This window comes from Ambystoma mexicanum, chromosome 11 (assembly GCF_040938575.1).
Source record: "Ambystoma mexicanum isolate Mex_15411 chromosome 11, UKY_AmexF1_1, whole genome shotgun sequence".
Taxonomy (NCBI): Eukaryota; Metazoa; Chordata; class Amphibia; order Caudata; family Ambystomatidae; genus Ambystoma; species Ambystoma mexicanum.
In genome coordinates this window covers 910,250,130-910,274,824 of record NC_090934.1, presented here as the reverse complement: position 1 = coordinate 910,274,824, position 24,695 = coordinate 910,250,130, and the positions used below count along the sequence as shown (strand labels likewise).

General features: G+C 40.0%; 1 protein-coding gene across 1 annotated transcript in view; it reads left to right on the top strand.

Annotated features, from left to right (window-relative positions):
* The window catches only part of LOC138503903 (mucin-5AC-like), a 488,816-nt gene that overhangs the window by 58,093 nt on the left and 406,028 nt on the right, over positions 1-24,695 (top strand). The window contains exons 20-27 of the mRNA XM_069623989.1: positions 644-961; positions 2,647-3,030; positions 8,238-8,465; positions 10,121-10,438; positions 12,124-12,507; positions 17,715-17,942; positions 19,598-19,915; positions 21,601-21,984. Of these exons, the coding sequence (XP_069480090.1) occupies positions 644-961; positions 2,647-3,030; positions 8,238-8,465; positions 10,121-10,438; positions 12,124-12,507; positions 17,715-17,942; positions 19,598-19,915; positions 21,601-21,984 (2,562 nt within the window). The remainder of the gene's footprint in view (positions 1-643; positions 962-2,646; positions 3,031-8,237; positions 8,466-10,120; positions 10,439-12,123; positions 12,508-17,714; positions 17,943-19,597; positions 19,916-21,600; positions 21,985-24,695) is intronic.

Below are 24,695 nucleotides of genomic sequence, written 5' to 3'. Positions count from 1 at the left end.
CAACACTATGTAACTGTAAGAACTATCACAGCGTGTGCCATGTTACAAAATATGTTTAAATAGCTTACTATCGCTATATGGAACGTCTTATATGTATGACTTGTGCCTGGTAAGTTGGGTACATCCCTAGTTGATATTTAAAGTGTGCATTTTTTATAACCAACACGTTGTCACACCTTGAACTAAATGGTGAATGTGCTCACATTCTACAGGAGAACCAACAATGCCTTTGTGAAGTCTCACAAATGCATCTCAAACAGTAGAGGAATGGCTGTAAAATTAGATTTAGCATCATAAAAAGTGTTCTTAATTGGGAAATGCATAAAACATGTCATCATCACACAAGTTATGTATGCACCTCGCCAAAGATAACGTGTTATTGATCCAGAAAGGCCTATTTATGTTAAACACATGAAGGAACTTCTCTGTCATGGATTTGATTCTAAAGTTTCAGCACAAACCGTTATCAACCCAAGGTGCAATAACCTTACAGGGTGAAGATTTATATTCAAAAATCAAGTATTAATTAAACAAGCTATTATATGATGGAATGTTTTTCATACCTAAATATTGCAGATACCTGAGGGTATTTTGTACTATATATCAAAGTACTTTGAGTAAACTATCTCTTTTTACTGAACAGTTTCAACACACTCACCCTGTGTCTACGTACACAAGGTGTGTAAATGGTCAGAGTGGTATGATAAAACAAATCCCACTGAACATCCTGGAGATTATGAAACATCTGATGAACTGAGAAAAAAGGGAATTCCAGTTTGCAAAACTCCAATCGATGTTGAATGCAAAGCGAAGAAGTACCCCTATGCAGCAGTAGGAGACCTTGGCCAGACAATACAGTGTAACACTTCTGGGTTTCGCTGCAGCAATAAAGATCAGAACCCACCTGGCTGCTTCATCTATAAAGCTAGATATTTATGCTGCTCGTATGAGCCATGTACAGGTAAGGACATTTTTTTAATTCAAATTTTCTATTGCTAATAATTGTATTAGTTCTTTATAAGGGAAGCTCCTGTGGGTGAAGTACAGAATGTGCAAAGCTTCTCAAAGATCTATCATCTAGGCTTGGCTTTCAAGTATTGATTAGATTCACTTCCAGCTCCTTGGGATTGAATGGGTCAGCGCCCCAGGAACCATTATAATCATAGGTTTACTTGCTCCAGAGGAAAACCCATCTGCTGGCATGACTGATGACTCTATCATCTATTCTTCTTGTGCCATTGTACCCTGACTGTGAAGATTCCGACCTCTGTAGAATTGCTCAATATAGCCATGCAGTGTAATCCTAGACAGGAAAATCTTAACTTGTGCAACTTATAGAAGATATAGGAAGGAGCTGGGGATCCCAAGCACAATTCCCCTACGCATTAAAAGACTGGAGATCCTAGTAGAGATCATTCAACCTATAGAATGCAAAACATGGACATGTACTGAAACTTGCAGGTTTGAGATTTAGGAAAGTGTAGAACAGGATGAGTTAGAAAGTGAGATGCCTCACACACCTTTGTTTTTCATGTTTCTTAATATTGAATTGATACGCACAACACACAGTGCACATTTTATTCTAGTCAATCATTTAAAATGTGTTTATTTGAGCAGAAGGTTTTTGAAAACAAATGCATTCAACATGTTAGAATTCAATGCTGTGTGCAGAGGTAAAAAAACTCATTACAAGGTAACTTAATTCCTACTGCTCTTTACATAATTAAGCATGCCTAATACTATAACACAATATGTGATGGGCAGGCATCTCTATATTAACATTTTCTATATAAGTATTCACTTATTAAAAGAGAGCAGACGTGACTCTTGCAAACACTATTTTTGAGTTTTGGAAGGGGAATATTGAAATTGATAGCAATGTAAAATAATCACATAGTGAGCAAATATATCATGAGGAAAATGGAAATGGGTCAAAGTTTAACTCCTTTAGGGCTGTGATAGTGTGTCTGCAGCTATATTTTCTCCAAAATTCATAGTTCTTTTATGAACTTATATAAATGAATACATTCATGCAGTTGCCAGGTTGAGTGATTCTCTTTCAAGTTTGTGTAGTTTTTGTGTTTTTGCCATGTCACAAATCTATGCATACCAAACAATTGAGCCCCAATAGAAACATGTACACATGTAAAAACTAGAGATTTATATACTTGTATCAATTTCCTTGTTGCTCCAAACTGACAGGAGTTTTGTTCATTTGCATATTGTGTTTCAGATCTAAATATTGATCTTCGACACAAATTAGTCACACTTAATCCTAATAAAACTGGACACAGTTGCCATGTGTAAAAATTCAAGGAATTTGATGTGTTAAATAGTAGGATGAGTTAACTCTATACATTGTATATCACACTTGCCCTGAGGTTGCCTGCATTGCATTTGTAATGTTACCAAAATGGAAACACTCCACCTCACCCTTGGCCTATATAATGTCAAGTTCTCAAGATTGTGCCAGTGGACAGCACATGACAGAATTAAAGGCCTTGTAATAAAGTGGGGGCAAGCATGATACAACTGTACCCAATTGGATTCCACGTTAATTCCTGTATCTCTGAAAGCTCCTCATTCAGTAAGTGTTCTTTTTTTCATTAAAGTTATAGATATACATTCTGTTTTCACTCCGAACAGAGCCACTTGCAGCAGACTGTATACTTGCACAAAAGACAGAGTTTTACACATATTGGTTTGAGCCACCAAATCAAACAGATGTGCCTGGAGAAATGGAGAGAATGCCATATATTACTGCTGAAGGCAATCAAGATTGTACTACTCCAAAGAAGGTTGAGTGCAGACCTGTGGAAAATCCTGATACCCCGATGAATGAAATGGCCCCAAAAATGACATGTGATGAATCAAACGGGCCTCAGTGCTATACAAATGATCATGAGAAAACACCATGCAGGAACTATCAAGTTAGGTTTTCTTGCTACACGTACAACTTTTCGTCATGTCAAACATGGCAACCATCAACTTCAACAAGGACAACTACTTCTACCTCCATATCATCAAGTGGTAAGTGTTTTTCTTATATTTTACTTCAATTTGACTCTTACTTTGTGAGCCTACACAGAATTTCCTTTTCTAAACATGACCACCTAGGACCTTTTTTCTGACATATAATTCCATCAGTATTCCGCATTCGTAATGTTTGTGCCAACTCCATATTTTTGGTGGAAATCTATCCTGGGTCATTTCTGAAAAGAATTACTCATGCAGTTCTCCATACTCTACGTGAATATGGTGATATCAAATATATTGCTATTCTTAAAACCCATATTTCATAAGCAGATCCATTTTGATAGCCGATTTTGGGACTGTCAGATTCTTTCCTTATCCATGTTGAAATGAGAAGCAGGAAACTTCATACAGTATTCTAATGGGTTATTTTCATTGATGCACTATGTATTATTGGTAGTACTGCTGCACATGCACCACTGCAATACTGCTGGATCCCGTCACCATAAATTGAGCATGGACCAGTGATGACTTGCAGTATTTGTGTCTTGCTGGCATGCATTTCTCTTTGAGAGTTTTGTTAAATCTTGCACACTCCACAAGAGATACCAGTTAATTGCCTACCTTCTTGCATGCTTGCACACAATAAGGGCAGATAAATGTGCATTGCATCATTGCTGGTTGTATGGGGCTTCACAGAGGCTGCATGAAAAAGGACTATGTGAGCAGGTGGCGAGGACAGAATGATGGGTAAAGATGGATATAAACGCTCTCAGGATTGTCAGTTTAGCTTCTAAGTTACCAGGTTTCTTTGTTACATGTTCTAGAAATTGATGCTTAGGAAAGATTACTTAGTGAATGTATAGCCTGCTGCTATAATCTTGTCCAATTTACAGGTCTCAAATTTCAGTGCCAGCTTTAACGTCTTAGCCCGTTCAATTTGTAGGTTGATAAAAATCCATGCAATTGAGTTGCGTAGATATAACATTTCTTAGTTAAAACACTATGAAGCTGCAAGGAGTATCCCAACAAGTTTATATTAAAGAAATGTGTTTATTATTAATTACCATCAGTATATGTGACATCTAATTCGAAGGACTCAGGAAGCTTGGGCCTAATAAGTTGAACACATCCCTAGTTTATAATTAAAATGTCCGCTTTTGTTACAGGTAGTCCCACTGTTGAGAATATGCATTAATCATGTAGTCAGTACTTCCACATCTAAGATGTTATATTTTTATTTTTCCTCCATTTGACACTCATTTTCTTAGGCTACCCAACATGTCCTGTTCTGCACATGAACACCAACGGCCTGATTTTCAGCATATTATTTCATCAGTATTTCTCATTCAGAACAAAATGTATCTGTCAACCCAATGTATTTTGTACATCTACCCTGAATACAGTGAGACACAAATGGCTGATATACTGCTGTGAATTGTGTTAACACCCCTTAGAAATACAAGACTAGGTTCTCGCCTTGTTGCACCCACTACCACACTCATGAACGTAGCCCCACCGACCATGATTAGAAACGATAGACTCAGCTATCGCACTAATCTTGATACAAAACTCACCAGAATGCTCTCCAATCAGACTAAGAACCCCAAGCAGCCGACCTCACTCACTGACCTCCCACCGAGTCACAACCCAGCAATACCTCACTCGCCACCACATACGAATGCCAACCCTCCACAGACCTCTATCAAGGGAGCTCTCATCAACGCTTGCTCATTGGTAGCCCACACTACTGATGTCGCCGACATTATCTCCACTAACCACCTAGACTTTATCGCTATCACCGAGACATGGCTCCACCCAGCAGCCGGTCCCACAATAGCTCTAGCCACTCCGGACAACTACAACATCATCCGAGCCGACAGAAAAAATGGAATAGGAGGGGGAATAGCAATTATTGCGAAATCCACCCTAAACATCAGAGAAGTAACCAGCACAACCCTACCTTCAGCCAAACTTTTATCCGTCAAACTCCCACTATCTGACACACAAACCATCCTGCTCCATATTATATACAGACCCCCAGGATCCCCCTCCACCTTTGAAGAGGATATCTCTCTCCTACTTTCTACCAATTTGAAACCGAAATCCCAAATCTTCATTTTGGGAGATTTCAACTTGGGACTCAATGATCCCAATGACAACCAGGCCACATCCCTTAATGACATGATTACTCATCTAGGCTTCACCCAACACATTAATCAACCTACACATACAAAAGGAAGATCCTTGGATTGGCTTGCAGATGCCAATTGCAACCTCTCACTGACTGACATCACTCCCTGTGCTTGGACCGACCATCATCTTATTACCTTCTCTTTACCTAGATCCTCACCATCTACCACACGACCCACTAAGTTACCTCTAATAATCTCCAGAAATAACCGTAACATCACTATAGAGAACCTCAAACCTCTTCTCGCGCCTATCAGTAAAGATAACCTACCTACGCAAAATAACAACCCAGCAGCCATAGTAGACTTATATAACAACACCTTAGAACTAGCCCTCAACCAGATAGCTTCTATCAACCCAACGAAAAGCCAAACCTATTGCCCACTCCAAGAAATGGTTCTCAGCAGAATTAAAAGCTCTCCGCAATATTAAAAGAACTGCAGAAACTAGCTGGAGAAAAGCCCCTTCTCTCTCCACTAATGACAAATTCGCTTCAGCTGCCTCCACCTACAAATCCGCCATCTTAAATGCTAAAAAAGAGATCTATAACTTGAGAATACAAAATGCCGAATCTGGCACTAAAGAACTTTTCTCTATACTAAGAGACCTTGAATCACCATTGCCTCCTACAGAGGACTGCATCTAAGACAGGGCCTGGTGTAACAATATCCAGCTCGCCCTCGCTAAGAAAATTGCCCTCCTACAAACCAAGATAGAAGCAAAAAAAGCTAGCCTTGCCTCCAAGCAGAACCCCAGCAGCAAAATTAACCACACCACCCCTAATTGCCCCTCCTTCCACTTCTCACCAGTCACAGAAGAGGAAGTAATCAAGATAATCGCCAGTCTCAAACCATCCAACTGCAAAGGTGACATTTGTCCCGCATCTGTCATCAAAGACGGTGCTAAAGAGTTAGCCCCTCTCATCACCTCTCTGATCAACTCCTCCTTCAAAAACTCAGTGGTCCCCAACAACCTTAAAGAAGCATGGGTCCTACCCCTGCTCAAAAAACCTAACCTAGATCCCAACATCCCCACAAACTACAGGCCCATCACCACAGTCCCATTTCTTCCCAAAATCTTGGACAGGATAGCCTATCTCCAAATACAACAACATTTGGAAGACAACAACCTCCTAGGCCTGCGACAATCCGGCTTTAGACCAAGGCACGGGACTGAAACTGCCCTCTTGGATCTAAAAATCCAAATGGATGACGCCAAAGACAAGGGCAAACTGGCCATCTTGCTCTTGTTGGATCTCTCTGCTGCCTTTGATCTGGTTGACCACCAGATCCTCACTCAACACCTCTCCTCGGCTGCTGCATTCTCTCAGAATGCCACTAAGTGGATCCAGTCATTTCTGTCTGACACGTCGACTAGAGTCTTCGCCCCCACTGTGGCCGCGGACCCTATCCCAATCACATGTGGAGTGCCCCAAGGTTCTTGCATTTCTCCCACACTTTACAACATCTTCACGAAGCTCCTATTCGACCGTCTTGACGATCTGGGTGTCAGCTACACTAATTATGCAGACGACACCCAGGTCCTCATCACGCTCACTGGTAACTATGAAGAAGATGTTGCAAAGCTTAATGATATCTACTTAGAAATCCAAGCCTGGATGGCTACACACAGTCTTTGCCTAAACGACGATAAGACAGAATTGCTTATCTTTATCTCCCAGGCTTGCTTCAACAAACTGGACCAAAGGTACCAATCCTTTACCATTGATGGCAACATCATAAAAGTATCCAAAGAGGTCAAAACACTAGGTGTATACCTCGACTGTACCTTGTCACTAAAGAAACAAATAAACTCTACCATCTCAGCTACCTCATACACCAATAAATTGATCAATGCCTGCAGGCCTTTTCTCTCCACCTCTAGTTGCCTCACCCTATCTAGAGTGCTGATATTGTCTAAATTAGACTATTGCAACACACTCTACTTAGGCACTACCACAAAAAACTTGAAAAGGCTCCAGATTCTGCAAAATAATGCACTAAAATGTGCCCTCAACCTCCCGCGCAAGGCGCACATATCCACGGTTAGCAAAGAAGTCCACTGGCTCCCGATCCGCGACAGAATTAAGCTAAGAACCCTGGTCATCACCCACAAGTGCTTGTCACGGACTGCCCCACGTTACCTCTCAGACAAATTCTCTAGACACTGCCCCATTAGACCCACCAGAACTCCTTACCTGCACCAACTAAAGATCCCTAACTATAACCTAAAAACAGCAGGAGGCTCCAGTTTCCCAGTGCTCGCAGCACAATGTTGGAACACCCTCCCTCCTACAATTAGATCGGAAACCGCGTTCTGGCCATTCAGAGCCATGGTAAAATCATGGCTATCAGCTTAAACATCTAGACTCTCACCGACACGACCGGCCAGCCGCCGCTCTCTACCTGCAGTAATGTTTACTCTATCTGCAGCCTATTCAGGACCAACCTGTAACCTGGTCCTCACTCGCCACTGTAACTATTATGTGCCTATTCTCTGTACATACTCTTCTCGGTATATTCTACTCTTGTACGTAAACATTCAGAGCCTGGACTAATGTATGCTCTGTCTGTTGTATTATGATGTTCGTGTAACGATATGTAACTGCTGTGCACATGATTATGCGCCCAGCTACCTGAGGGTTCGGACGCGCTTTATAAATAAACAAACTAAACTAAACTAAGCTTGCAGGATTCAGGTTCGACACCCAGCTTTAATGTCTCAGCCCTTTCCCTTTGGCAGTTGATAAAGCACATTACATTGATTTGGATAAACAATTGGTTAGCAACAAGACTGTCAAACTAAATTGACTACATCAGCAAGCACATATAAAGCGTATATTTTGAATTACTGTCAATATATGCAACATCTCATTAATAGGATTGTGGCTAGAAAATAAATACAAAACGTTCTGTGACATTTAAAACACAAGCTTATCGAATAGCAATAGAATGGTTGCAAGACAGACTCGGACAACATGAAAATATTTTTGAATTGACATTTGGATAAAAAGTAGTCTATTATGTACAGCTCTGCAAGTAATGTGTGTTATTGATCTCTCTCTTCTTCAGCCCCTGCCGTCCACACTGCATCCTCAAGAACTACAAGCACTCAGTCTTCTGCAAGCTCTACAACTAGTGCTCCCTCTACTAGAATGTCAAGTACTCCTGCCAATACAAAGTTTACAACAACTACTAATCTCCCAGCTGCAAGCACAACAATCAGTCCTCCTCGCTACATAAGTACAAGAAGTACTTTGGCTGTAACCACTCCTGTCACTATTGCCATATCATCAAGCGGTAAGCATTTTCATTTTATTTTTCTTTGATTTGACACTCATCCCTTGAGTCTACCCACAATTTCCTTTTCTAAAACATGACCAGCCAGGATCGGATTCAGACTTAATATTCCTTCATTATCATTATGCCCCATGCAGAATACAATGTATGGGTCAAATCCAAGATTTTTGTGTAAATCTCTCTTGAATACTTTCTGAATATAATGACTCTTGCAGCAGTATATGGACATTTCTGATTATTCCCATCTCTGATGGAACATGACAAGTTTCTGTTGAGATATGAATTTGAATATCTTCACTTTGATCACTTCTTTCTCATTTTTCTGTGCTGTACAGGTACATGTCTATAGCAAATGTATCCCTTGTCCTAAAACTCACAATTCACAAATGGTTTCATTTTGAAAACACTTTCTGGGGCTGTCTGGGATTAGCTCTTATCCATACAGTGATGTGTTTTTGAAAAGTAAAGACAGTATTCTAATGAGTTCTGTTCATTGATGTGGAATATATTATTGTCACTATGGCTGCTAAAACACCCCTGCAATGATCTAAGATTCCTTGACCCTAAATGGAGGATTGACCGGTCATGACAGGCCTTTAGGCTGTTGATAAATCCTATGAGTACCCCAAGACATTCCAGCTCATTGAATAGCCCTTTTCATATTTGCAAATTATAAATGCAGAAAAAGGTGTATTCCATCTGTGCCATTTCACAGAGACCTAGAAAAAATAAGGGTTATGTAAGTAGGTGGAGAGGAGAGTGGGATGGGAGTTGATGGATATAACCAATCTGACGATTCTGAGTTTGCTGTCTAAGCAACCTGATTAGTTTTTTAAATACTATGATACTCATTGTTCTAAAAGATTGTTTTAGTGGATTTTTTTTGTCTGATGCTATGATCTATCGCTAACCTACAATTCCCAGGTCTGACAGACAGCATTACCATCCCTGCACTATGGAGCTTGCTAAAACGCATGCCATTGACGTGTACAGTAATACATTTTGTTAGTAACAACACTATGTAACTGTAAGAACTATCACAGCGTGTGCCATGTTACAAAATATGTTTAAATAGCTTACTATCGCTATATGGAACGTCTTATATGTATGACTTGTGCCTGGTAAGTTGGGTACATCCCTAGTTGATATTTAAAGTGTGCATTTTTTATAACCAACACGTTGTCACACCTTGAACTAAATGGTGAATGTGCTCACATTCTACAGGAGAACCAACAATGCCTTTGTGAAGTCTCACAAATGCATCTCAAACAGTAGAGGAATGGCTGTAAAATTAGATTTAGCATCATAAAAAGTGTTCTTAATTGGGAAATGCATAAAACATGTCATCATCACACAAGTTATGTATGCACCTCGCCAAAGATAACGTGTTATTGATCCAGAAAGGCCTATTTATGTTAAACACATGAAGGAACTTCTCTGTCATGGATTTGATTCTAAAGTTTCAGCACAAACCGTTATCAACCCAAGGTGCAATAACCTTACAGGGTGAAGATTTATATTCAAATATCAAGTATTAATTAAACAAGCTATTATATGATGGAATGTTTTTCATACCTAAATAGTGCAGATACCTGAGGGTATTTTGTACTATATATCAAAGTACTTTGAGTAAACTATCTCTTTTTACTGAACAGTTTCAACACACTCACCCTGTGTCTACGTACACAAGGTGTGTAAATGGTCAGAGTGGTATGATAAAACAAATCCCACTGAACATCCTGGAGATTATGAAACATCTGATGAACTGAGAAAAAAGGGAATTCCAGTTTGCAAAACTCCAATCGATGTTGAATGCAAAGCGAAGAAGTACCCCTATGCAGCAGTAGGAGACCTTGGCCAGACAACACAGTGTAACACTTCTGGGTTTCGCTGCAGCAATAAAGATCAGAACCCACCTGGCTGCTTCATCTATAAAGCTAGATATTTATGCTGCTCGTATGAGCCATGTACAGGTAAGGACATTTTTTTAATTCAAATTTTCTATTGCTAATAATTGTATTAGTTCTTTATAAGGGAAGCTCCTGTGGGTGAAGTACAGAATGTGCAAAGCTTCTCAAAGATCTATCATCTAGGCTTGGTTTTCAAGTATTGATTAGATTCACTTCCAGCTCCTTGGGATTGAATGGGTCAGCGCCCCAGGAACCATTATAATCATAGGTGTACTTGCTCCAGAGGAAAACCCATCTGCTGGCATGACTGATGACTCTATCATCTATTCTTCTTGTGCCATTGTACCCTGACTGTGTAGATTCCGACCTCTGTAGAATTGCTCAATATAGCCATGCAGTGTAATCCTAGACAGGAAAATCTTGACTTGTGCAACTTATAGAAGATATAGGAAGGAGCTGGGGATCCCAAGCACAATTCCCCTACGCATTAAAAGACTGGAGATCCTAGTAGAGATCATTCAACCTATAGAATGCAAAACATGGACATGTACTGAAACTTGCAGGTTTGAGATTTAGGAAAGTGTAGAACAGGATGAGTTAGAAAGTGAGATGCCTCACACACCTTTGTTTTTCATGTTTCTTAATATTGAATTGATACGCACAACACACAGTGCACATTTTATTCTAGTCAATCATTTAAAATGTGTTTATTTGAGCAGAAGGTTTTTGAAAACAAATGCATTCAACATGTTAGAATTCAATGCTGTGTGCAGAGGTAAAAAAACTCATTACAAGGTAACTTAATTCCTACTGCTCTTTACATAATTAAGCATGCCTAATACTATAACACAATATGTGATGGGCAGGCATCTCTATATTAACATTTTCTATATAAGTATTCACTTATTAAAAGAGAGCAGACGTGACTCTTGCAAACACTATTTTTGAGTTTTGGAAGGGGAATATTGAAATTGATAGCAATGTAAAATAATCACATAGTGAGCAAATATATCATGAGGAAAATGGAAATGGGTCAAAGTTTAACTCCTTTAGGGCTGTGATAGTGTGTCTGCAGCTATATTTTCTCCAAAATTCATAGTTCTTTTATGAACTTATATAAATGAATACATTCATGCAGTTGCCAGGTTGAGTGATTCTCTTTCAAGTTTGTGTAGTTTTTGTGTTTTTGCCATGTCACAAATCTATGCATACCAAACAAATGAGCCCCAATAGAAACATGTACACATGTAAAAACTAGAGATTTATATACTTGTATCAATTTCCTTGTTGCTCCAAACTGACAGGAGTTTTGTTCATTTGCATATTGTGTTTCAGATCTAAATATTGATCTTCGACACAAATTAGTCACACTTAATCCTAATAAAACTGGACACAGTTGCCATGTGTAAAAATTCAAGGAATTTGATGTGTTAAATAGTAGGATGAGTTAACTCTATACATTGTATATCACACTTGCCCTGAGGTTGCCTGCATTGCATTTGTAATGTTACCAAAATGGAAACACTCCACCTCACCCTTGGCCTATATAATGTCAAGTTCTCAAGATTGTGCCAGTGGACAGCACATGACAGAATTAAAGGCCTTGTAATAAAGTGGGGGCAAGCATGATACAACTGTACCCAATTGGATTCCACGTTAATTCCTGTATCTCTGAAAGCTCCTCATTCAGTAAGTGTTCTTTTTTTCATTAAAGTTATAGATATACATTCTGTTTTCACTCCGAACAGAGCCACTTGCAGCAGACTGTATACTTGCACAAAAGACAGAGTTTTACACATATTGGTTTGAGCCACCAAATCAAACAGATGTGCCTGGAGAAATGGAGAGAATGCCATATATTACTGCTGAAGGCAATCAAGATTGTACTACTCCAAAGAAGGTTGAGTGCAGACCTGTGGAAAATCCTGATACCCCGATGAATGAAATGGCCCCAAAAATGACATGTGATGAATCAAACGGGCCTCAGTGCTATACAAATGATCATGAGAAAACACCATGCAGGAACTATCAAGTTAGGTTTTCTTGCTACACGTACAACTTTTCGTCATGTCAAACATGGCAACCATCAACTTCAACAAGGACAACTACTTCTACCTCCATATCATCAAGTGGTAAGTGTTTTTCTTATATTTTACTTCAATTTGACTCTTACTTTGTGAGCCTACACAGAATTTCCTTTTCTAAACATGACCACCTAGGACCTTTTTTCTGACATATAATTCCATCAGTATTCCGCATTCGTAATGTTTGTGCCAACTCCATATTTTTGGTGGAAATCTATCCTGGGTCATTTCTGAAAAGAATTACTCATGCAGTTCTCCATACTCTACGTGAATATGGTGATATCAAATATATTGCTATTCTTAAAACCCATATTTCATAAGCAGATCCATTTTGATAGCCGATTTTGGGACTGTCAGATTCTTTCCTTATCCATGTTGAAATGAGAAGCAGGAAACTTCATACAGTATTCTAATGGGTTATTTTCATTGATGCACTATGTATTATTGGTAGTACTGCTGCACATGCACCACTGCAATACTGCTGGATCCCGTCACCATAAATTGAGCATGGACCAGTGATGACTTGCAGTATTTGTGTCTTGCTGGCATGCATTTCTCTTTGAGAGTTTTGTTAAATCTTGCACACTCCACAAGAGATACCAGTTAATTGCCTACCTTCTTGCATGCTTGCACACAATAAGGGCAGATAAATGTGCATTGCATCATTGCTGGTTGTATGGGGCTTCACAGAGGCTGCATGAAAAAGGACTATGTGAGCAGGTGGCGAGGACAGAATGATGGGTAAAGATGGATATAAACGCTCTCAGGATTGTCAGTTTAGCTTCTAAGTTACCAGGTTTCTTTGTTACATGTTCTAGAAATTGATGCTTAGGAAAGATTACTTAGTGAATGTATAGCCTGCTGCTATAATCTTGTCCAATTTACAGGTCTCAAATTTCAGTGCCAGCTTTAACGTCTTAGCCCGTTCAATTTGTAGGTTGATAAAAATCCATGCAATTGAGTTGCGTAGATATAACATTTCTTAGTTAAAACACTATGAAGCTGCAAGGAGTATCCCAACAAGTTTATATTAAAGAAATGTGTTTATTATTAATTACCATCAGTATATGTGACATCTAATTCGAAGGACTCAGGAAGCTTGGGCCTAATAAGTTGAACACATCCCTAGTTTATAATTAAAATGTCCGCTTTTGTTACAGGTAGTCCCACTGTTGAGAATATGCATTAATCATGTAGTCAGTACTTCCACATCTAAGATGTTATATTTTTATTTTTCCTCCATTTGACACTCATTTTCTTAGGCTACCCAACATGTCCTGTTCTGCACATGAACACCAAGGGCCTGATTTTCAGCATATTATTTCATCAGTATTTCTCATTCAGAACAAAATGTATCTGTCAACCCAATGTATTTTGTACATCTACCCTGAATACAGTGAGACACAAATGGCTGATATACTGCTGTGAATTGTGTTAACACCCCTTAGAAATACAAGACTAGGTTCTCGCCTTGTTGCACCCACTACCACACTCATGAACGTAGCCCCACCGACCATGATTAGAAACGATAGACTCAGCTATCGCACTAATCTTGATACAAAACTCACCAGAATGCTCTCCAATCAGACTAAGAACCCCAAGCAGCCGACCTCACTCACTGACCTCCCACCAAGTCACAACCCAGCAATACCTCACTCGCCACCACATACGAATGCCAACCCTCCACAGACCTCTATCAAGGGAGCTCTCATCAACGCTTGCTCATTGGTAGCCCACACTACTGATGTCGCCGACATTATCTCCACTAACCACCTAGACTTTATCGCTATCACCGAGACATGGCTCCACCCAGCAGCCGGTCCCACAATAGCTCTAGCCACTCCGGACAACTACAACATCATCCGAGCTGACAGAAAAAATGGAATAGGAGGGGGAATAGCAATTATTGCGAAATCCACCCTAAACATCAGAGAAGTAACCAGCACAACCCTACCTTCAGCCAAACTTTTATCCGTCAAACTCCCACTATCTGACACACAAACCATCCTGCTCCATATTATATACAGACCCCCAGGATCCCCCTCCACCTTTGAAGAGGATATCTCTCTCCTACTTTCTACCAATTTGAAACCGAAATCCCAAATCTTCATTTTGGGAGATTTCAACTTGGGACTCAATGATCCCAATGACAACCAGGCCACATCCCTTAATGACATGATTACTCATCTAGGCTTCACCCAACACATTAATCAACCTACACATACAAAAGGAAGATCCTTGGATTGGCTTGCAGATGCCAATTGCAACCTCTCACTGACTGACATCACTCCCTGTGCTTGGACCGACCATCATCTTATTACCTTCTCTTTACCTAGATCCTCACCATCTACCACACGACCCACTAAGTTACCTCTAATAATCTCCAGAAATAACCGTAACATCACTATAGAGAACCTCAAACCTCTTCTCGCGCCTATCAGTAAAGCTAACCTACCTACGCAAAATAACAACCCAGCAGCCATAGTAGACTTATATAACAACACCTTAGAACTAGCCCTCAACCAGATAGCTTCTCTCAACCCAACGAAAAGCCAAACCTATTGCCCACTCCAACAAATGGTTCTCAGCAGAATTAAAAGCTCTCCGCAATATTAAAAGAACTGCAGAAACTAGCTGGAGAAAAGCCCCTTCTCTCTCCACTAATGACAAATTCGCTTCAGCTGCCTCCACCTACAAATCCGCCATCTTAAATGCTAAAAAAGAGATCTATAACTTGAGAATACAAAATGCCGAATCTGGCACTAAAGAACTTTTCTCTATACTAAGAGAACTTGAATCACCATTGCCTCCTACAGAGGACTGCATCTAAGACAGGGCCTGGTGTAACAATATCCAGCTCGCCCTCGCTAAGAAAATTGCCCTCCTACAAACCAAGATAGAAGCAAAAAAAGCTAGCCTTGCCTCCAAGCAGAACCCCAGCAGCAAAATTAACCACACCACCCCTAATTGCCCCTCCTTCCACTTCTCACCAGTCACAGAAGAGGAAGTAATCAAGATAATCGCCAGTCTCAAACCATCCAACTGCAAAGGTGACATTTGTCCCGCATCTGTCATCAAAGACGGTGCTAAAGAGTTAGCCCCTCTCATCACCTCTCTGATCAACTCCTCCTTCAAAAACTCAGTGGTCCCCAACAACCTTAAAGAAGCATGGGTCCTACCCCTGCTCAAAAAACCTAACCTAGATCCCAACATCCCCACAAACTACAGGCCCATCACCACAGTCCCATTTCTTCCCAAAATCTTGGACAGGATAGCCTATCTCCAAATACAACAACATTTGGAAGACAACAACCTCCTAGGCCTGCGACAATCCGGCTTTAGACCAAGGCACGGGACTGAAACTGCCCTCTTGGATCTAAAAATCCAAATGGATGACGCCAAAGACAAGGGCAAACTGGCCATCTTGCTCTTGTTGGATCTCTCTGCTGCCTTTGATCTGGTTGACCACCAGATCCTCACTCAACACCTCTCCTCGGCTGCTGCATTCTCTCAGAATGCCACTAAGTGGATCCAGTCATTTCTGTCTGACACGTCGACTAGAGTCTTCGCCCCCACTGTGGCCGCGGACCCTATCCCAATCACATGTGGAGTGCCCCAAGGTTCTTGCATTTCTCCCACACTTTACAACATCTTCACGAAGCTCCTATTCGACCGTCTTGACGATCTGGGTGTCAGCTACACTAATTATGCAGACGACACCCAGGTCCTCATCACGCTCACTGGTAACTATGAAGAAGATGTTGCAAAGCTTAATGATATCTACTTAGAAATCCAAGCCTGGATGGCTACACACAGTCTTTGCCTAAACGACGATAAGACAGAATTGCTTATCTTTATCTCCCAGGCTTGCTTCAACAAACTGGACCAAAGGTACCAATCCTTTACCATTGATGGCAACATCATAAAAGTATCCAAAGAGGTCAAAACACTAGGTGTATACCTCGACTGTACCTTGTCACTAAAGAAACAAATAAACTCTACCATCTCAGCTACCTCATACACCAATAAATTGATCAATGCCTGCAGGCCTTTTCTCTCCACCTCTAGTTGCCTCACCCTATCTAGAGTGCTGATATTGTCTAAATTAGACTATTGCAACACACTCTACTTAGGCACTACCACAAAAAACTTGAAAAGGCTCCAGATTCTGCAAAATAATGCACTAAAATGTGCCCTCAACCTCCCGCGCAAGGCGCACATATCCACGGTTAGCAAAGAAGTCCACTGGCTCCCGATCCGCGACAGAATTAAGCTAAGAACCCTGGTCATCACCCACAAGTGCTTGTCACGGACTGCCCCACGTTACCTCTCAGACAAATTCTCTAGACACTGCCCCATTAGACCCACCAGAACTCCTTACCTGCACCAACTAAAGATCCCTAACTATAACCTAAAAACAGCAGGAGGCTCCAGTTTCCCAGTGCTCGCAGCACAATGTTGGAACACCCTCCCTCCTACAATTAGATCGGAAACCGCGTTCTGGCCATTCAGAGCCATGGTAAAATCATGGCTATCAGCTTAAACATCTAGACTCTCACCGACACGACCGGCCAGCCGCCGCTCTCTACCTGCAGTAATGTTTACTCTATCTGCAGCCTATTCAGGACCAACCTGTAACCTGGTCCTCACTCGCCACTGTAACTATTATGTGCCTATTCTCTGTACATACTCTTCTCGGTATATTCTACTCTTGTACGTAAACATTCAGAGCCTGGACTAATGTATGCTCTGTCTGTTGTATTATGATGTTCGTGTAACAATATGTAACTGCTGTGCACATGATTATGCGCCCAGCTACCTGAGGGTTCGGACGCGCTTTATAAATAAACAAACTAAACTAAACTAAGCTTGCAGGATTCAGGTTCGACACCCAGCTTTAATGTCTCAGCCCTTTCCCTTTGGCAGTTGATAAAGCACATTACATTGATTTGGATAAACAATTGGTTAGCAACAAGACTGTCAAACTAAATTGACTACATCAGCAAGCACATATAAAGCGTATATTTTGAATTACTGTCAATATATGCAACATCTCGTTAATAGGATTGTGGCTAGAAAATAAATACAAAACGTTCTGTGACATTTAAAACACAAGCTTATCGAATAGCAATAGAATGGTTGCAAGACAGACTCGGACAACATGAAAATATTTTTGAATTGACATTTGGATAAAAAGTAGTCTATTATGTACAGCTCTGCAAGTAATGTGTGTTATTGATCTCTCTCTTCTTCAGCCCCTGCCGTCCACACTGCATCCTCAAGAACTACAAGCACTCAGTCTTCTGCAAGCTCTACAACTAGTGCTCCCTCTACTAGAATGTCAAGTACTCCTGCCAATACAAAGTTTACAACAACTACTAATCTCCCAGCTGCAAGCACAACAATCAGTCCTCCTCGCTACATAAGTACAAGAAGTACTTTGGCTGTAACCACTCCTGTCACTATTGCCATATCATCAAGCGGTAAGCATTTTCATTTTATTTTTCTTTGATTTGACACTCATCCCTTGAGTCTACCCACAATTTCCTTTTCTAAAACATGACCAGCCAGGATCGGATTCGGACTTAATATTCCTTCATTATCATTATGCCCCATGCAGAATAAAATGTATGGGTCAAATCCAAGATTTTTGTGTAAATCTCTCTTGAATACTTTCTGAATATAATGACTCTTGCAGCAGTATATGGACATTTCTGATTATTCCCATCTCTGATGGAACATGACAAGTTTCTGTTGAGATATGAATTTGAATATCTTCACTTTGATCACTTCTTTCTCATTTTTCTGTGCTGTACAGGTACATGTCTATAGCAAATGTATCCCTTGTCCTAAAACTCACAATTCACAAATGGTTTCATTTTGAAAACACTTTCTGGGGCTGTCTGGGATTAGCTCTTATCCATACAGTGATGTGTTTTTGAAAAGTAAAGACAGTATTCTAATGAGTTCTGTTCATTGATGTGGAATATATTATTGTCACTATGGCTGCTAAAACACCCCTGCAATGATCTAAGATTCCTTGACCCTAAATGGAGGATTGACCGGTCATGACAGGCCTTTAGGCTGTTGATAAATCCTATGAGTACCCCAAGACATTCCAGCTCATTGAATAGCCCTTTTCATATTTGCAAATTATAAATGCAGAAAAAGGTGTATTCCATCTGTGCCATTTCACAGAGACCTAGAAAAAAGAAGGGTTATGTAAGTAGGTGGAGAGGAGAGTGGGATGGGAGTTGATGGATATAACCAATCTGACGATTCTGAGTTTGCTGTCTAAGCAACCTGATTAGTTTTTTAAATACTATGATACTCATTGTTCTAAAAGATTGTTTTAGTGGATTTTTTTTGTCTGATGCTATGATCTATCGCTAACCTACAATTCCCAGGTCTGACAGACAGCATTACCATCCCTGCACTATGGAGCTTGCTAAAACGCATGCCATTGACGTGTACAGTAATACATTTTGTTAGTAACAACACTATGTAACTGTAAGAACTATCACAGCGTGTGCCATGTTACAAAATATGTTTAAATAGCTTACTATCGCTATATGGAACGTCTTATATGTATGACTTGTGCCTGGTAAGTTGGGTACATCCCTAGTTGATATTTAAAGTGTGCATTTTTTATAACCAACACGTTGTCACACCTTGAACTAAATGGTGAATGTGCTCACATTCTACAGGAGAACCAACAATGCCTTTGTGAAGTCTCACAAATGCATCTCAAACAGTAGAGGAATGGCTGTAAAATTAGATTTAGCATCATAAAAAGTGTTCTTAATTGGGAAATGCATAAAACATGTCATCATCACACAAGTTATGTATGCACCTCGCCAAAGATAACGTGTTATTGATCCAGAAAGGCCTATTTATGTTAAACACATGAAGGAACTTCTCTGTCATGGATTTGATTCTAAAGTTTCAGCACAAACCGTTATCAACCCAAGGTGCAATAACCTTACAGGGTGAAGATTTATATTCAAAAATCAAGTATTAATTAAACAAGCTATTATATGATGGAATGTTTTTCATACCTAAATATTGCAGATACCTGAGGGTATTTTGTACTATATATCAAAGTACTTTGAGTAAACTATCTCTTTTTACTGAACAGTTTCAACACACTCACCCTGTGTCTACGTACACAAGGTGTGTAAATGGTCAGAGTGGTATGATAAAACAAATCCCACTGAACATCCTGGAGATTATGAAACATCTGATGAACTGAGAAAAAAGGGAATTCCAGTTTGCAAAACTCCAATCGATGTTGAATGCAAAGCGAAGAAGTACCCCTATGCAGCAGTAGGAGACCTTGGCCAGACAATACAGTGTAACACTTCTGGGTTTCGCTGCAGCAATAAAGATCAGAACCCACCTGGCTGCTTCATCTATAAAGCTAGATATTTATGCTGCTCGTATGAGCCATGTACAGGTAAGGACATTTTTTTAATTCAAATTTTCTATTGCTAATAATTGTATTAGTTCTTTATAAGGGAAGCTCCTGTGGGTGAAGTACAGAATGTGCAAAGCTTCTCAAAGATCTATCATCTAGGCTTGGCTTTCAAGTATTGATTAGATTCACTTCCAGCTCCTTGGGATTGAATGGGTCAGCGCCCCAGGAACCATTATAATCATAGGTTTACTTGCTCCAGAGGAAAACCCATCTGCTGGCATGACTGATGACTCTATCATCTATTCTTCTTATGCCATTGTACCCTGACTGTGTAGATTCCGACCTCTGTAGAATTGCTCAATATAGCCATGCAGTGTAATCCTAGACAGGAAAATCTTGACTTGTGCAACTTATAGAAGATATAGGAAGGAGCTGGGGATCCCAAGCACAATTCCCCTACGCATTAAAAGACTGGAGATCCTAGTAGAGATCATTCAACCTATAGAATGCAAAACATGGACATGTACTGAAACTTGCAGGTTTGAGATTTAGGAAAGTGTAGAACAGGATGAGTTAGAAAGTGAGATGCCTCACACACCTTTGTTTTTCATGTTTCTTAATATTGAATTGATACGCACAACACACAGTGCACATTTTATTCTAGTCAATCATTTAAAATGTGTTTATTTGAGCAGAAGGTTTTTGAAAACAAATGCATTCAACATGTTAGAATTCAATGCTGTGTGCAGAGGTAAAAAAACTCATTACAAGGTAACTTAATTCCTACTGCTCTTTACATAATTAAGCATGCCTAATACTATAACACAATATGTGATGGGCAGGCATCTCTATATTAACATTTTCTATATAAGTATTCACTTATTAAAAGAGAGCAGACGTGACTCTTGCAAACACTATTTTTGAGTTTTGGAAGGGGAATATTGAAATTGATAGCAATGTAAAATAATCACATAGTGAGCAAATATATCATGAGGAAAATGGAAATGGGTCAAAGTTTAACTCCTTTAGGGCTGTGATAGTGTGTCTGCAGCTATATTTTCTCCAAAATTCATAGTTCTTTTATGAACTTATATAAATGAATACATTCATGCAGTTGCCAGGTTGAGTGATTCTCTTTCAAGTTTGTGTAGTTTTTGTGTTTTTGCCATGTCACAAATCTATGCATACCAAACAATTGAGCCCCAATAGAAACATGTACACATGTAAAAACTAGAGATTTATATACTTGTATCAATTTCCTTGTTGCTCCAAACTGACAGGAGTTTTGTTCATTTGCATATTGTGTTTCAGATCTAAATATTGATCTTCGACACAAATTAGTCACACTTAATCCTAATAAAACTGGACACAGTTGCCATGTGTAAAAATTCAAGGAATTTGATGTGTTAAATAGTAGGATGAGTTAACTCTATACATTGTATATCACACTTGCCCTGAGGTTGCCTGCATTGCATTTGTAATGTTACCAAAATGGAAACACTCCACCTCACCCTTGGCCTATATAATGTCAAGTTCTCAAGATTGTGCCAGTGGACAGCACATGACAGAATTAAAGACCTTGTAATAAAGTGGGGGCAAGCATGATACAACTGTACCCAATTGGATTCCACGTTAATTCCTGTATCTCTGAAAGCTCCTCATTCAGTAAGTGTTCTTTTTTTCATTAAAGTTATAGATATACATTCTGTTTTCACTCCGAACAGAGCCACTTGCAGCAGACTGTATACTTGCACAAAAGACAGAGTTTTACACATATTGGTTTGAGCCACCAAATCAAACAGATGTGCCTGGAGAAATGGAGAGAATGCCATATATTACTGCTGAAGGCAATCAAGATTGTACTACTCCAAAGAAGGTTGAGTGCAGACCTGTGGAAAATCCTGATACCCCGATGAATGAAATGGCCCCAAAAATGACATGTGATGAATCAAACGGGCCTCAGTGCTATACAAATGATCATGAGAAAACACCATGCAGGAACTATCAAGTTAGGTTTTCTTGCTACACGTACAACTTTTCGTCATGTCAAACATGGCAACCATCAACTTCAACAAGGACAACTACTTCTACCTCCATATCATCAAGTGGTAAGTGTTTTTCTTATATTTTACTTCAATTTGACTCTTACTTTGTGAGCCTACACAGAATTTCCTTTTCTAAACATGACCACCTAGGACCTTTTTTCTGACATATAATTCCATCAGTATTCCGCATTCGTAATGTTTGTGCCAACTCCATATTTTTGGTGGAAATCTATCCTGGGTCATTTCTGAAAAGAATTACTCATGCAGTTCTCCATACTCTACGTGAATATGGTGATATCAAATATATTGCTATTCTTAAAACCCATATTTCATAAGCAGATCCATTTTGATAGCCGATTTTGGGACTGTCAGATTCTTTCCTTATCCATGTTGAAATGAGAAGCAGGAAACTTCATACAGTATTCTAATGGGTTATTTTCATTGATGCACTATGTATTATTGGTAGTACTGCTGCACATGCACCACTGCAATACTGCTGGATCCCGTCACCATAAATTGAGCATGGACCAGTGATGACTTGCAGTATTTGTGTCTTGCTGGCATGCATTTCTCTTTGAGAGTTTTGTTAAATCTTGCACACTCCACAAGAGATACCAGTTAATTGCCTACCTTCTTGCATGCTTGCACACAATAAGGGCAGATAAATGTGCATTGCATCATTGCTGGTTGTATGGGGCTTCACAGAGGCTGCATGAAAAAGGACTATGTGAGCAGGTGGCGAGGACAGAATGATGGGTAAAGATGGATATAAACGCTCTCAGGATTGTCAGTTTAGCTTCTAAGTTACCAGGTTTCTTTGTTACATGTTCTAGAAATTGATGCTTAGGAAAGATTACTTAGTGAATGTATAGCCTGCTGCTATAATCTTGTCCAATTTACAGGTCTCAAATTTCAGTGCCAGCTTTAACGTCTTAGCCCGTTCAATTTGTAGGTTGATAAAAATCCATGCAATTGAGTTGCGTAGATATAACATTTCTTAGTTAAAACACTATGAAGCTGCAAGGAGTATCCCAACAAGTTTATATTAAAGAAATGTGTTTATTATTAATTACCATCAGTATATGTGACATCTAATTCGAAGGACTCAGGAAGCTTGGGCCTAATAAGTTGAACACATCCCTAGTTTATAATTAAAATGTCCGCTTTTGTTACAGGTAGTCCCACTGTTGAGAATATGCATTAATCATGTAGTCAGTACTTCCACATCTAAGATGTTATATTTTTATTTTTCCTCCATTTGACACTCATTTTCTTAGGCTACCCAACATGTCCTGTTCTGCACATGAACACCAAGGGCCTGATTTTCAGCATATTATTTCATCAGTATTTCTCATTCAGAACAAAATGTATCTGTCAACCCAATGTATTTTGTACATCTACCCTGAATACAGTGAGACACAAATGGTTGATATACTGCTGTGAATTGTGTTAACACCCCTTAGAAATACAAGACTAGGTTCTCGCCTTGTTGCACCCACTACCACACTCATGAACGTAGCCCCACCGACCATGATTAGAAACGATAGACTCAGCTATCGCACTAATCTTGATACAAAACTCACCAGAATGCTCTCCAATCAGACTAAGAACCCCAAGCAGCCGACCTCACTCACTGACCTCCCACCGAGTCACAACCCAGCAATACCTCACTCGCCACCACATACGAATGCCAACCCTCCACAGACCTCTATCAAGGGAGCTCTCATCAACGCTTGCTCATTGGTAGCCCACACTACTGATGTCGCCGACATTATCTCCACTAACCACCTAGACTTTATCGCTATCACCGAGACATGGCTCCACCCAGCAGCCGGTCCCACAATAGCTCTAGCCACTCCGGACAACTACAACATCATCCGAGCTGACAGAAAAAATGGAATAGGAGGGGGAATAGCAATTATTGCGAAATCCACCCTAAACATCAGAGAAGTAACCAGCACAACCCTACCTTCAGCCAAACTTTTATCCGTCAAACTCCCACTATCTGACACACAAACCATCCTGCTCCATATTATATACAGACCCCCAGGATCCCCCTCCACCTTTGAAGAGGATATCTCTCTCCTACTTTCTACCAATTTGAAACCGAAATCCCAAATCTTCATTTTGGGAGATTTCAACTTGGGACTCAATGATCCCAATGACAACCAGGCCACATCCCTTAATGACATGATTACTCATCTAGGCTTCACCCAACACATTAATCAACCTACACATACAAAAGGAAGATCCTTGGATTGGCTTGCAGATGCCAATTGCAACCTCTCACTGACTGACATCACTCCCTGTGCTTGGACCGACCATCATCTTATTACCTTCTCTTTACCTAGATCCTCACCATCTACCACACGACCCACTAAGTTACCTCTAATAATCTCCAGAAATAACCGTAACATCACTATAGAGAACCTCAAACCTCTTCTCGCGCCTATCAGTAAAGATAACCTACCTACGCAAAATAACAACCCAGCAGCCATAGTAGACTTATATAACAACACCTTAGAACTAGCCCTCAACCAGATAGCTTCTATCAACCCAACGAAAAGCCAAACCTATTGCCCACTCCAAGAAATGGTTCTCAGCAGAATTAAAAGCTCTCCGCAATATTAAAAGAACTGCAGAAACTAGCTGGAGAAAAGCCCCTTCTCTCTCCACTAATGACAAATTCGCTTCAGCTGCCTCCACCTACAAATCCGCCATCTTAAATGCTAAAAAAGAGATCTATAACTTGAGAATACAAAATGCCGAATCTG